The 14,545-nt window shown below is 53.8% G+C and overlaps 4 protein-coding genes across 4 annotated transcripts; 2 read left to right on the forward strand and 2 right to left on the reverse strand.

Annotated features, from left to right (window-relative positions):
* Positions 1 to 1,314: 1,314 nt before the first annotated feature.
* Positions 1,315 to 2,026, reverse strand: BU25DRAFT_144180 (uncharacterized protein). The gene has a single exon (XM_033700598.1). It carries the CDS (start codon positions 1,940 to 1,942, stop codon positions 1,490 to 1,492), a length of 453 nt encoding a protein of 150 aa, XP_033566416.1. The 5' UTR covers positions 1,943 to 2,026; the 3' UTR covers positions 1,315 to 1,489.
* An 81-nt stretch (positions 2,027 to 2,107) lies between these two features.
* BU25DRAFT_358982 (uncharacterized protein) lies at positions 2,108 to 6,063 on the reverse strand (the record flags this gene model as incomplete). Its single annotated transcript, XM_033703625.1, has 4 exons — positions 2,108 to 3,891; positions 3,937 to 4,056; positions 4,108 to 5,719; positions 5,779 to 6,063. 4 exons carry the CDS (start codon positions 6,061 to 6,063, stop codon positions 2,165 to 2,167), a joined length of 3,744 nt encoding a protein of 1,247 aa, XP_033566417.1. The 3' UTR covers positions 2,108 to 2,164.
* Positions 6,064 to 6,366: 303 nt separating this feature from the next.
* On the forward strand, positions 6,367 to 9,625 carry BU25DRAFT_358985 (uncharacterized protein). Its single transcript, XM_033703626.1, has 8 exons — positions 6,367 to 6,625; positions 6,680 to 6,798; positions 6,853 to 7,009; positions 7,065 to 8,003; positions 8,294 to 8,301; positions 8,554 to 8,818; positions 8,871 to 9,281; positions 9,343 to 9,625. The coding sequence occupies exons 1-8, from the start codon at positions 6,553 to 6,555 to the stop codon at positions 9,561 to 9,563; spliced, it is 2,193 nt and encodes a 730-aa protein (XP_033566418.1). The 5' UTR covers positions 6,367 to 6,552; the 3' UTR covers positions 9,564 to 9,625.
* A 920-nt stretch (positions 9,626 to 10,545) lies between these two features.
* BU25DRAFT_436985 (beta transducin-like protein-like protein HET-E4s) lies at positions 10,546 to 14,530 on the forward strand (the record flags this gene model as incomplete). The annotated part of the gene is made up of 5 exons (XM_033708980.1): positions 10,546 to 10,959; positions 11,625 to 12,880; positions 12,926 to 13,819; positions 13,881 to 14,432; positions 14,492 to 14,530. Exons 1-5 carry the CDS (start codon positions 10,764 to 10,766, stop codon positions 14,528 to 14,530), a joined length of 2,937 nt encoding a protein of 978 aa, XP_033566419.1. The 5' UTR covers positions 10,546 to 10,763.
* Positions 14,531 to 14,545: the final 15 nt, after the last annotated feature.

The following is a 14,545-nucleotide window of genomic DNA, read 5'->3' on the forward strand; positions in this document are numbered from 1 at the left end:
CACAGGTGATTTGACTGGCTGACAGAGGCGCATAGGTCAATTCAAATACACGGCATGTACACCAAAGACGCGTTGATGAGAATCATATGCTCCTAATGACGCATATAAAGCAGGCACCATATGCTTCGGCCTTCCCACTACCAGTTCACGACCACACTATCCAGGTGACCCTGCACGAACCACACTTTTCAGGAGTACGTAGCGTCTAAGACTCGATATGCATCTGGCATCCTGGTTCACTATTATCAACACGAGCCCTCCGCGAACCATCCAACTTTCAGCTCTTCAAGGCGCCAGACTAGCCCTAACAGGCATGTTCAACTCTTCGGTGAACGATCCAGCCTCAGCTACGCCTCCATATCATTGGCAATATGCCAAGGTCGTGATTTGCCCTGGCCAAAAAGTCCAGTGCCATTTAACTCACTCTTCGAAATAACTCTGCCAGATCGCCGTCGGTGGAGGCGAACTCTACTAGCTAAGCCACGTTGCTGCAAATCAGCTTATCAATCGACTCGGACTTACGCGGCCTGCATCATTTGCCGCAAGGGCTTCAAAGGCTTCTTGAAACTTCTATGCACTCAAAGATACTTGTCTACTCTTCGTTCGGTGTGGAGATGTCGTTGGCAACACTAGGCTGTGGTTTGGTGTGGAAGCCTGCAGCCTCATGCACGCCAAACCCGCCTTAGCCACAAGGGACCGAGAACGAAAGATCCCCAACGAATCATCGCATTGATCACATCTTCGAGCAGTTTCATCAATTCTACCGGCGACAGAGCAAACCCAACAAACACTACACCGCTGCGACACGCAGAGACCGCACAAGCTACGCTTCTAACATCTATCGACAAGACGATGACCGTTCAAATCCCCTGTAGGGCCAATGCTCTTCTCATCAAGAGGCCGGATGGGGAATGCTGACACGATCGACTTCGGCAAGACTATGTACTCATGCCTGAGGTTCCGTTGGTATCACACTTGACCGTCGAGCAGACCATCAATGTCTGGACCTGCAGCAATATGACAACAAGGTTTTACATTGATGCAAGCGCTGTATGCGTGCCGTCCAACCTAAGGCCCTTCCTACCCCTCACATGCAGCCATACCTCGATGCAAAACAGCACCCCGCGCCCTGAGGCGTAGGGACAACGACAAGCGCACGTGACTATGAACCCAAAGTCCTATCCAGGGAATTCATAAACTAACTTCCGGCGACGAGAAGACACACATGACTCAACAGCTGCAGCCACACGCCCTAGTAGACCGCGACTTCATCATGCGCTATGCGGCCTACAATGCAGGAACGATGACAATAGAACCGTGTGACTCTTACAATACACGATGACTGCGTCAGTTCAATGGGGCGCTATAGAGGGATGAGTTCAGAACGTAGTCATACATCGACTACGCCCAGACCCCCATGTTTCCTGATACTTCATATCCGCTACGCCCAATACGTAGGTCCGCCGCTTCGGCAAGTACTGGATCCACTCTATGTTCTCCCGATGGTGTCAGTCTTCATGACGAGCATCCATACCATATGTGCAGTGTGCACTCGAGTGGCAGCAATGCCAGAGTGACGGGCTGCTTTGTCCACCACGACCGTACTTTTGCCTGCAGAGCAAGCCCCATCATACCTGATGTGGCATATACAAGGGCCACAACTGTTGCGTATGATTATACATAGTGAAGACATCACCTTAGAAAGCACAGCATTATGCATTGATTTGGCGCAATCACAGAGGTTTGTTTCGTCAGTGAACGTAGGTCCTGGGTGTTTGTTCGATATTAGAATAGCACCAACCATCATCTGAGTAGAACGCCAGCCAATGGGGTCATAATCCCTCTCGTTGAAGTTACACGACATCAACCATGTTGCGATCTCGCGAATGACGGCTGGACAAGTCGGCTCCTGACAAGCGACAATTCCATTGCGCAGTTCCATGCACAGCTGCCCGCTTTGTGCCTCTCAGTGTGAAAACAGATGCCTGTTAGTGAAGATCACAAAACGTGGTCAAATGAGCAACAGTAGCAAACGTCGAGTGGCGCAACAGAGGAACAGCACCACGGACGGGGCCATGGGAAGGGGCATAGGTGCTTGGGAACGGGTGCAGAAGGAGATTCCCTCATTTCAATTCTGTCCGCCTATATCGTTACTTCGTCTATACTAATCCTGTGATGCCTTTCCATCCTCAGCAGGCACCCAAACCTCCACCCTCCCCTTATCTTGCCTCAAACCCTCAGTAGCTTGCACCCTTAGCGTCTTATTGAAGTATCGATCAATAACCTTCAGGTTCGGCACAATCCAAGCGCCCTTCGCCATTGGCAGAATGTTGTAGCGCACAGTCTGCCTGCTCATAGGCAGCAGATGCACGACGCGCAACTTCGGTCCGCTGAAGCCAAACTCCTCGCTGGCTTCCATGTTGAACTCGAAGGTGAGGAAGTGCATCGTGGGGTTTTCGAGTGTGTAGTCCAGGTGGAAGAGGTCTGGGACGGTGGTGGAAGGGAGCGAAGAAGCGAGGACGCGGGGTTCGCTGGAAGGTATTTGTATGCGAGGGATGGGCAGAGAGGAAATGACCGGTTCTGTGTCTGGAGATGAAGAGCGCTGCCACGTGATGTTGAGTGTTGTATCGAGGGCTGTCGAGCGGCGCTCTTCGAGGTTGTTCTTGCGTATGTCGAGGCTGAAGGACCATTCGTGTAGCTCTTGGAGGTTCATCGCTGTGTCGGTAGGCGAGAACTCCTTGACAACACCACATGTTGCGCCGCCATGGATACTGTGCACTTCGATGGCGAGGTCTTTGAGGATGAGCTGTTCGTCAGCAAAGGCAGCAACCTTGGCCCGCAGGCCCCACTTTTGGGCGATGCCGAAGGCGTCTGTGGAGTCGGGGTTGTTGTTGCTCTCAGCTTCTTCCAACTCGAAGTAGCTGGGCCAGGGATCGGGGTGGACTCGAGCGTTGAGGTCGTAGCTGGCTTCGAAAGGGGAGTTGAAGACAAGATCAGCGATCATAATCTTGGATATGGGAATGTCGCGATCGCTGAGCAGATGATAGAGGACTTTGACCTCTAGAGCATAATCTGCTGGATCGGCAGGCGCAGTGAAGCGTATCTTCTCTGTTGTTCTGGCGCCCTGCGGAAGTCTCCCAACAACATGGCCGGGCAGATCAACGTCTGTTGAGCCATCCAGTGCTGGCGGGACCTCCTTCATAGGTGAAGATGCAGGACGATCGACCCAGGTGTATGCGAGGGTGTCCTTGGAGCGACCCAGCAGACGGACTTCGAGTACAGCTTCTGTTTCTTCTTCTTCCTGATTGGAAATCTCTATCGCCAACGTGACAGGCTCATCGGTGAAGTACTGTTCGCGTACATCTGGTAATCTGATCTCCATCTTGGGTGGTTTCGGCAAGATGTGTGTAGTGATGCCAGACAGCCGTTTCACTTTGCGTGGTCTGACTCCGGATTCGGCTTTGATCCACCATGTCGAATCAGGCTCGGTCTGAAGGTCGGTATTCGAGCAGACCAGACCGAAGCGTTCTGTATCAATCTCGAGAACATAAGCTGTTGCCTCGACATCGCCTGCTTCGCGAAAGACGAGTGGGAAGTTGTACACCTTAGTCTGGCCAGGATGCAACGTCAGGTCTGATGCGCCAGTCCACTTTGGCTTCTCTGGCAGCGCAACGCTCTCTTGTAATATGCAGTCGAAGAAACTAGACGAGGTATTCTCGTCGGCCTCGTGAGTCAAACGTACCTCGCTCAAGCCGCCCTTGAACTGCACGTACAGAGAAGACAATGTGATAGGAGCAGAATCCGGTCGTGCTGTCGAAGTGACTACAATCTGCGATCGAAGAGGTTCCCCTACATTGCCTTCGCTGCCAAGAAGAGCGAGGTGTATAGACACTACAAGATCAGCATCAGGATATTTTCAAGTCAGGTCTTACTTACAGCATGAGAGATGATTTTTGGTATCGAGACTGACCGTGACCTTCTCTGAAGAGGCCTCCTCCAGGAATACGTCCAAGCATGACAGCAAGTCATACTTGTATCGAGTCTTTCCGGTCACAGCTTGTTCTCGTTAGTATGCACTGGCCAATCCTGCTGTCAACATGTACTGACCTTGGTTGTAGAGCTCCCACTCTGTGGCGACGTATGTTTCTTGATCCTGAACGCGTAGTGCGCACTCATGGAGAGCCCAAAGCACCTCTGAGGCGAGGCTCCACCAACCTTCTTTCCTCCAAGACATCGAGACCCACAGCGGTCGCAGAACCTTGAACGCCTCATCGAACTTCTTCACGTGCAGTAGAGTCCTAGCAGCCTCTAATCGCAGCTGTTCTACCTTGCGATGTTGTCCTCGAGCTTTGAACTCTTTTACGGCAGCGTTAAGTTTGGTGGAGATGTCATTCCAGTGTTGGAAACCTTCACCATCACTGCCTGGTAGAGGGAGCTCTTCGTGAGGTTGTGGAACCAGGTAGTGATCATATACCTGGTTTCGATTCGACACTTTTGTCGCAGGCGACACACCAGGAGGTGTTCGGTCTTCGTCAGGCATTTCGCGAGCTAAGATGTATCGCCTCTTTGCGTGATCCGCAGAAAGTTTGTGCCAATATCCTGCATGATGAAGCAACTCCCAGGGTGGTAACCTTTCGCCCATGAGGAATTGTTTCTCAGGTGGCGCATAGATCAAGCCAGTCTCTTCATCTGAAGCATCGCCATGTGCACCGAAGACTGGCAGCTCTGTTCGCTGAATGAGCTCGGCCATCAGCTGGGCCCACCTCGACTCCCAAGCCTGCCACGCGTAGTTCGAGGTTCCTTTACTTCTGCGATCGAGGACGTCCTGGAGCCTAGCTTTGTATCTCAGCCACGTCTGGGCTGCAGAAGTCAGTTGGTAATTCCACAGCTGACAACGGATGTGTCGAAAGGCAATCGTATCGGCCAACAGGCGAATCTCGTCCCACCTAGATGACCAGCTTGCTGTCGTCTCGAAGATACCCTCTGAACCGAAGAGAGCAGCAAGTGCAGCACTGTAATGTCTCTGTGCAGCATCCATCTCCTGCCTGAACTCTGCAAAGACGCCCAGCTTAAAATCATAGCGCACGCCCCAGCCAGGGTAAGACAGCGTCTGAGACGTGCCGCGGGTCGGTGGCGCTGTTGGAGGAGGTACGGTGCCTCTGCCCTTCTTCCTCCTTGCATGTTTGGTGAGGTCCCGATAGTACTCTATGCAGACGGGCTGCAAGGTGTTGAGAACAGATGTGACGAACGCTCGTAATTCGACTTGGGACGTGTTCGGTGGAAGGAAGAACAGCGAGTTTTTGGGATCAAGACCAGTGGCGCGTCGAATGACGGCCAACCGCTCCTCAATGTCTGGAGCCTCCAATATCGTCTTGTTGCTCAAGAGCACGACCACGTATCGTGTGCGATACTCGGACTTCTGTATCTGGCCCTTGATCTTGTTGATTTCCGTCTTCAGCTGGTTGTCATGCAGGCTATTCGTGACAGGGTCGGCGGTGAAGTCGAAAAAGGACACAAATACAGAAGGTATGTAGTCTTGGTGTTTGGCAACCCAGGAAGGCGCAATGACACCGTCCGGAAAGATCGAGGCTCCTGGTGACAGAGGAGAGATGGGCGAGTGGAGGATCCATGATGTTGCCGCAGCGATGGTCGGGCTCCCAGGCGGGGTAGTTTCTGAGGTTGTCGGTGCGTCTGCTTTTTTAGGAGGCAGCACATAGTCCTATATATCATCAGCCCATGCCCACTGCCAGTTTGCACTACACAAGGCGCCTAACCTACCCTCCCTACAGCCCGTATCCTGAACCCATGTGCTAGGTCTCTGCGACTGGGCCCTCTTGCGTTCCATGGCGCATTGGTAGCGTCAGCGCTCAAGAAGTCTTGCAGCAGCTGGTCTGCGCGCTCGCCCGTCACTGGAGGAATCTCTGAGCTGGTCTTGACGGCAGCCCTTCCTGGGAGCACATTATGGACAGGTGGGGGCGCATCGAGCTCGGTCTGAGACCCCAGACCAGACAATACAATGAATGGGAGGTTGTGCTGCACGTATGCGGGCGGATATGCCTCCATTGGAACAGTTGAATGCTACCTGTCCATGAAGTATGGTGGTTGTGGGCTAGAATGCGGGCAGCAACGAGACCCCCGGTATCGGTTCGGTGGCTATGTGGAACAGTTCGCGCAGGCGCTCGAAGCGTACGATGCAGAGCTTACGTGCTTAAGCTTTGGTTGTGAACTCTGTGTTTGCTGCTGCAGCTGGCCAAGCACATGCGCGTGGATTGGGTGTGATGACATCGCGGGCACCTTTCGTCCACCGGCAACGCGCTAAGGCCGTTGCCGGTCATTGCCAGGGTTCTCCGCCCTCAACGCTCTCTACGCACACTCGCCAGCTGCGCGCATAGCTTCCCTGGTACCGAAGACCCTCGTTGCTCATATTATTCTTCCCTTCTTCCTGGTCAACTGCGCGCAAGCTTGCTTTTTGGGCGACAGACACGCCATCCTTCACACCTCCCACGAAACCACCGATTCCTCGTTCGAGCTGGCTAGGAGGTCGTTGGCGCCATGGCAGGCCAGCAGCAGCAGATCATAGACACTATCTTCTCTATGAAGAGGAAGATTCTGCGCGGAAGCGACTGTATGTACCAGCCCGCGCCATGTTCAGCGTCGCGCATAGACTAACAGTTGCAAGCGGACCTTGAAGAAGAAGATTCGCCCTTCGTCGACTACAGACAAGACCTGAAGCGCAAATCCCAGTATGCGCGCGCCAGCGATCCAGATTTCCTTTCAGACCCTCGACCCTACAAGAAGGTGCGTCTTCCATCTCCGCGCTGCCTCGGCACAGACTGACGATAATACCCACAGCGCATTGAACACGCTGGTTATCGCAGGTACATCCTGCAGCGCAATCCCCCACGATACGATCCGGACGGCGACGTCGTTGAGCCCTCAGACGAGTACGAAGATGAAGACGACCTCGAGGCGGTGGAGGAGAATCCGTACGCAGACATACGGTTGGAACGTACGTGGGCTCTCATACTCACGCGCAAGAATGGTGGAACTGATCAGATCTGCAGGACTGCTGAGACCGTTGACGTCTGCCGCCGACTTACCAAATCATCGATCCATGAGTGTTCCGTACACGTCCAAACACCTGACCAATCTGGCGAACGAAGCTGGCGCACTCTGGCGGAGAGAGCAGATCACAATCGCACGAGCAAAGCAATTGTTCGTTAAGCTACAAGGCGATTCGGACTTTGCGCCTGCAGCCCTGGCGGCTATGGTGGATGCGCCCCTCGGCAGCTCACGGTCGAATGGTACAGCTCAACGAGCCTTGAATGGTGACGCGCACCCGGCTTCGCGCAATGAGGCGCATGACACGTTAGACGGCGCCCAAGACCTTGAGATGGAGGATGCGGGACAATCCAACGGTATGGTGGAGGATGAGGGCAAGGTTGCGGCAGGCGCAGAGACTGTGAATGGCACAGGTCCTACGACCAACAGCACAGTGCACGAAGCAGACATGGACCAGACACAAGACAAGGACGAGGGGCTACATTCTCCAGCCGGCGACGACGCCTCTGACGACACCTCACAAGCTGCGCACCGCATGACCACGCGCGCCCGAGCTCAAGCAGCATCGACCCCTTCCCCGCCACACTCACCCTCAAGTCTTGCTGGCCAGATCCACCCGCTCTTCCTCTTCTCCGCCGACTCGCTTCCCGACCGCGACTTTGGCCTGCCACTGAACGAGGCCGAGGAAACGCGCATGCTGCTCATGGCGTACGTACAAAAGCAGGAAGAGGTCGCTCGAGCCACTTCAGACTTGTACCAAGGCTTGATGCAGGCAGACCGTATGCGGCAGGATGTTTTCAAATGGTGCAAAGCTGAGGCACACATCGGCGAGATGAGCGATGGCGAAGATTGGTGCGACAATGACGAGTGGGGGCTGGAGCATGACTTGATCAAAGGCCGAGACGAAGAGGAGGATGAGACCGCAAACACAGGAAAGAAGAGTACAAGACAGAGAAGGAAGCCTGATAAGGAAGACCGATAGGCTCGGTCGAAGCTCGCAGGAAGCCGCGCAAGTGTGCGGCTTCTCAGCAAGCGGCTGCTGCAGTCCGATTCACAACAGTCATAGAGACATCTTCACAGTTTTGCATAACGCAGCGATATACCACGATACCAAGAATTCGAATGCATTTTTACCCTCTATCAGGCCGACCACCTGCACCGCAAGCGCTCCTGCCTCACCAACGCAGCCCACGTGTTGACGCGCCTTAGCGCAAATTGCACTTTCCTTCAGTTTGTCGAGTTGTCCTCCTCTCACCTCAACTCCTGTCAGATGGAGTTCGTGCTGAGGTGCAACGACCTCAAGTGTCGGACGCAGCTGCACGAACGCGCTGTCGTCACCACTTGCAGGTATGGCCCTCGCCTTCAGCTTACATTGATCAGTAGCTAACAGCTCGAAGCCATGTCTTCTGTACGCAATGCGCAGACACAACTGGCCTCTCGAGGTCGCCAAACTCTCATAGGATTTGTCCGGCATGCAATGCACCACTGCAGAACCCGGACGACGTGGTTGTGGCTGGCCTCAACCCGTCAGAAGACTACAAGACAAGCGTGCTGAGCGGCCTCAGTCCGACCATCATCATGGAGTGTGCGAGTCGTAGTTTGGCTTTCCACAGCTACCAGACGTCCCAGGAGATCATCTATCAAGAGCACCTCGCGAAGGGCCTTACTGAGAAGTACAACGTGCTGAGCCAGCAGATGGACCAGCTCATCCGCGATGCCAACTCTCAGATCAAAGTCCTGCAGGACAAGGTGCAAGGTGAGTGTTTCTCCTCCGAGGGCAAGCGGGCTGACTCCTGATGCGTGGACAGCTCAGCAGGCTGACCAGATCGACCTCGAGAACAAGAACAACGAACTCAGTGAAGCGTACAAAGAGAAGGCCAGAGCGCTAGGACGTACTCAAAAAATGTACAATTCGCTAAAGCAGCAAGTGATGGTGTCTCAGGTTGCTGTAGCAGCAGGAGACGAGGCAGAACTGACCCTTCAAACCGCTCGAGGCAACCGCTTCATCGATCGAATGCCGGGCGCGAGAACCGGCACGGGCGTGTACAGTCATCCAGGTGCTGTTCAACAGCCAGGAGGAAGCAGGCTACACAACAGGCAAGGCAGTGGAAGCTCCGGCAGCAGTGGGCAGCAGCGAGGCGGTGTTGGTATTGGTCCTGCACCTACCTACGCTTCGCGTTTGCAGGGACGTGGCGCGAACGCTCGAGTTCACACCGGTCGTAAGTCTATGCTCTTCCACAATCCTGAGCTTGAGTAGTAACATTTCTGACTGTCTCACAGAATCCGCGCCTGTCGGCACGCCACGGCAAAGCCGCCTTCCAGTCCTTGGTGGAACACGTCAAGCTCCTGTACTCAATGTAAACGTAGGGCCGCCATACCAGGCCTCACCTATGCTGCAGCGACAGTCAATGGGAGAGAATGGGCTGAACAGAGGCTTCGGAAACTCCATGCTAGGTGGACCGAAGGCATCGAGAAGGAGTGGTGGTCCGTTGCAGAGATGAAGAGTGATGCCCAAGGAGAGATGTTGAGGCAGAACTGTGCGAGAAACATACGTAGTAAGCAGTAGTCGTAAGGTGCCAGCACATGACAGGGCGCTAAATGGGCATGGAGGGAGAAGGCTGTATAACCATTTACGCGTGAGAGCCCGAGGCCAACATGAACCCAACTTTCCGAGAAGGGGCTGGCTTGTGATGGCGAGTAAGACACTATAAGCTTAATTCAACATACCTCCTTCATATAACAAGCTCTGTTCTGTGTGATTATTGGTGGCACACAATGATGAGTATGCCTGGAATAGTGTTTGGCCTTTACCACAACTGAAGGGCTTCAAGATTGCTTATAATCACGTTTGGTGTACCTGCTTTCTCTTTCCGTTTACGATGAAGTATTTTTGTTTTCGCAGTGCATGCTGGGTCTCAATCCTTAACGCACACTAGCCTTCCGAGCTAACCTCCACCGCCCATGAGCGAGAAATGCCCCTCAGACGACTCAACCCTCCCACACGCGTCTGCAGATCCTTATTTGATATGCTCTTGTTCTTTGGACACTTCTGCCTCACCTAGCATATTGCAGCAGGAAAAATACAACAGTCGTGGTCATGCCGGCGATCATCTAGCGCGCGGCCTCATAAACCACATTGTCTTCCGCTCCTGCGCTATCACCACCATCTGCACTTTCTCTAGATCTAGAATGCTCGAACAATAGGCATAATCTAGACGTACATTACCCTAGGCTGTAAAGACAGTCGGATGTAGGAAAGGTATATTCCGAGACTATCTCCGTATCAGACGTTCATGCGCTCGGCGCTATGCGTTTTGGCAACGGGCTTTTGGTGCGGTTACGTAGCACACAAATACGACAGCAAGGCTGAATGTATTGTATTCAACGCTCTGCCCGATGGGCTTGAGGTGTGGCGCTCTTCTCAAAGCTTCGATGAGCATGCCACGTGAGAGCTTTTTTTTTTTTTTTTTTTTTGGAACGGATCCCGTATCCTCCCAGATCTCAAGCGGCTGCCTTCAGCTTGCTTCTTTCCCACATCAGTGCTGAAATGGATCCAGCCAGTCTGGAGACGGTGCAGACACCTGCAATGCCTGTAACGCCGGTGACCCACAGAGGATGTGCAATCGCTACTCAACAGGATCAAGCGGGATGCTGAGACGCTTGACGAGCCAAGCAAACGGGACCTACTCAGATATGCGCAGATGATGGCGAGTGCTACGAGAGTAGCCTTCGCTGAGCGATCTCTTTTGCAAGACCACAACCGATTCTTGTCGAAGATCAATGGCGAAGTCAAAGCACGGCGGTCAACCAAGTCGTTGGTACTAGGCGTGGCGAAGGTGATGAGCTACAACGAGCTCGAGGAGGAAGAAGCTGCTGCAAGCAAAGAAAAGCACGGGCGTAAGCGCAAGAGTTCTGCGCTAGAGGCAGGTGTGCCAGAAGCAACGACTGAATCGGCGCAGAACAGCCCTGTGTCAAAGCCTTGGAAGGCCCCAGTAGCGCGGATGATTGCAGGCGACTGGTCTTGATGCACTTGAGATGCATTCGCAGGGGTCGTTTTACACAACGAGTCGCGCAGATATTGACAACATTGCTAGCCTGGTATTGCTGCAATGCGCATTGCATTTACAATAGATCGATCTTTAAGCCTCTCTTCACTGGTCCACTAATTGCGTTGGGTCAGCCCTCTTCCGCTCTACTAAATCAAGCCCGGACTTTGAGGTGTGGGCAGCCGCTGGTTTGGCCGCTGTCAGCCTGGACGCCTGGCACTCTGGCGCGTGTTCTCAACCGTGTCTGCCCCGCCTGAGGCCTGTTCTCTCATCTCCACTGAACCAATGACATGGCCAAGAGCACCAGCCTCGGCTTGCAACGCTGTCGCGGTCTGCTACTCTCTAGCAGGCTTCTTTCGTATCGCTGTGCCACTTGCTGATTACGAATGCAATAGAGCAACGGGCCGCTGCACTCTCTCGCTAACAGACCGCCGCATCAAGTCTCTCGAGTGTTGCTGCTGTTGCATGCGCCTGCCACATGTCCACGCGTAACGATGCGGCTTCTGTACTACGGAGAAGATGAGCAGCTTAGTGTCACTGCCGACTTGGTCGACGAAGGCGCGATACCCCCTTACGCGATCCTGTCTCATACTTGGGGAGCGGACGAGGAAGAAGTGACCTTCGAAGATCTCACGAGGAACGCAGGCAAGGAAAAGCCTGGCTACAGGAAGATTCAGCTGTGTGGAGAGCAGGCAAAGCGCGACGACTTGCAGTACTTCTGGGTAGACACCTGCTGCATCAACAAGGCGCACAAGGCTGAGCACTCGCTGGCCATCCGGTCCATGTTCCGCTGGTACCGCAACGCAGCACGCTGCTACGTCTACCTGTCGGACGTACGGCTGTGGGACTCGGATGTCCGAGAAAGCAGGTGGTTTACGCGCGGCTGGACATTGCAAGAACTCCTCGCACCAGGCTTGGTCGAGTTCTTCTCGCGCGAATGGCAGAAGCTTGGTGACAGGTTATCGTTGAAGTGCCAGATTCACGACATCACGACCATTCCACATGAAGTACTCGAAGGGGCTCCCCTCTCTCAGTCTAGCGTCGACGAGCGGTTTCGCTGGAGACAGAATCGGCATACGAAGCTTAGGGAGGACGCAGCGTACTCTTTGTCCGGCATCTTTGATGTCGACATGGCGCCCGTCTACGGTGAAGGCACAGAGGAAGCATTTAGACGGCTTCGTGACGAGATTCGGAAGCAAGAGGAATGCCTTCGTGACTTACGCCCTACAGATCCCCGCGACGATAAGAAGCGCATCGAGGACACAAAAGGCGGCTTGTTGGAGGGCTCGTACCGCTGGGTGCTCGACAACAGCAGTTTCCATCAATGGCACAACGACCCACAGAGCCAGCTGCTTTGGATCAAGGGCGACCCAGGCAAGGGCAAGACGATGCTGCTCTGCGGCATCATCAACAAGCTGCAAAGGACGCTCACTAGTACTGCATCTGTGTCCTACTTCTTCTGCCAGGCCACTGACTCGCGCATCAACAGCGCCACGGCTGTGCTGCGCGGGCTGTTGTACTTGCTTGTTAGTCAGCAGCCGGCGCTCACCACGCACGTTCGTAAGAGGTACGACCAGGCAGGCAAAAGTATGTTCGAGGATGCAAACGCATGGGTTGTCGCGACAGAGATCTTTGCAGGCGTGCTGCAGGATCCAAATCTGGGCGCTACGTACATAATCATTGACGCTCTGGACGAGTGCGTCACTGACCTGCCGAAGCTGCTTCACTTTGTCGCAAAGCAGTCGTCTGCGTCTTCCCGCGTCAAATGGATAGTATCTAGTCGCAACTGGCCAAACATCGAAGAACAACTCGAGCAGGCAGGACACAAAGTCAGGTTGAGTCTTGAGCTAAACGCAGAGTCTGTATCAGCGGCTGTCAGCGTCTTCATCCAATACAAAGTATCTCATCTAGCACAACAGAAGAAGTACGACACGCAGACCCAAAAAGCGGTGTTCGAACACTTGACATCGAATGCAGACGACACCTTCTTGTGGGTAGCATTGGTGTGTCAGGACCTTGAGAAGACAGCGAAACGGAACGTTCTGAAGAAGCTGACATCCTTCCCGCCAGGTCTGGACTCGCTGTATGAGCAGACGATGCAGCAGATTGGTGCGTCAGATGATGCCGAGCTTTGCAAGCAGGTGCTGGCTTCCATCTCGCTTGTGTATCGGCCAATAACGCTGGCGGAGCTGGTGACCCTGACTGAGCTGCTCGAAGATGTTGCTGACGAAGCGGAGGTACGGGAGATTATCGGCCTCTGTGGATCGTTTCTCTCTCTGCGACAGCACACGGTCTACTTTGTGCACCAGTCCGCACGAGAATTTCTCTTTGCGAAAGCGTCTGACGAGATCTTTCCACATGGGACTGGGGCTGCTCATGGTGTCATCTTCTCGAGGTCGCTTGCGACTCTGTCGAGGACGTTGTACAGGGACATGTACAGTCTGGAAGCGCCAGGATTTTCTATTGATGATGTGGAACCACCTACCCCGGACCCACTAGCAGCGTCGCGCTACCCATGTATCTACTGGATCGACCATCTATGCGACTCGAAACCTAGGTCTTGGGAAAACGATGTTAAAGATCTGCAAGTTACCGGCATCGTCGGTGAGTTTATAAGGAAGAAGTACCTCTACTGGCTAGAAGGCCTCAGTCTGTGTGGGAGCACGGCAAAAGGTATAGTTTCAATGGCAAGACTATGCGCTCTAGCTCAGGTACATCCCGTATAGACGACCTGTCACTCAGTGTAGATGCTGACACAACCAGGAGATGCAGGGTCCGGATGAGCTCACTAAGCTTTTCCAAGATGCCCGCCGATTCATCATGTACCACAAAAGGTCAATCGAAAGCTATCCTCTCCAGTCATATGCATCTGCGCTACTGTTCAGTCCGACCGGAAGCGTGATCAGAAGTTTGTTCCGACACGAAGAGCCAAAAGGAATCACTGTCAAGCCAGCGATGAGCAGCAGCTGGAGTGCATGCCTGCAGACGCTCGAAGGCCATAGCAGTTCTGTCAGGTTTGTAGCTTTCTCGCACGACTCGACTAAGCTGGCGTCAGCGTCATATGACAAGACCGTCAGGCTGTGGGATGTAACTAGTAACGAGTGTCTGCAGACGTTCACAGGCCATAGCGATTATGTCTGCTCTGTGGCCTTCTCGCACGACTCGACTAAGCTGGCGTCAGCGTCAATGGACAACACTGTCCGGCTGTGGGATGTAACTGGTAATGAGTGCCTGCAGATATTCACAGGCCATAGCAGTTGTGTCTACTCTGTAGCCTTCTCGCACGACTCGACTAAGCTGGCGTCAGCGTCGCAGGACAACACCGTCAAGCTGTGGGATGCAAGCAGTGACAAGTGTCTACAGACGTTCACAGGCCATAGCAGTCACGTCTACTCTGTGGCCTTCTCGCACGACTCGACTAAGCTGGCGTCAGCGTC

Source organism: Macroventuria anomochaeta (assembly GCF_010093625.1).
Source record: "Macroventuria anomochaeta strain CBS 525.71 unplaced genomic scaffold BU25scaffold_3, whole genome shotgun sequence".
Lineage (NCBI taxonomy): Eukaryota > Fungi > Ascomycota > Dothideomycetes > Pleosporales > Didymellaceae > Macroventuria > Macroventuria anomochaeta.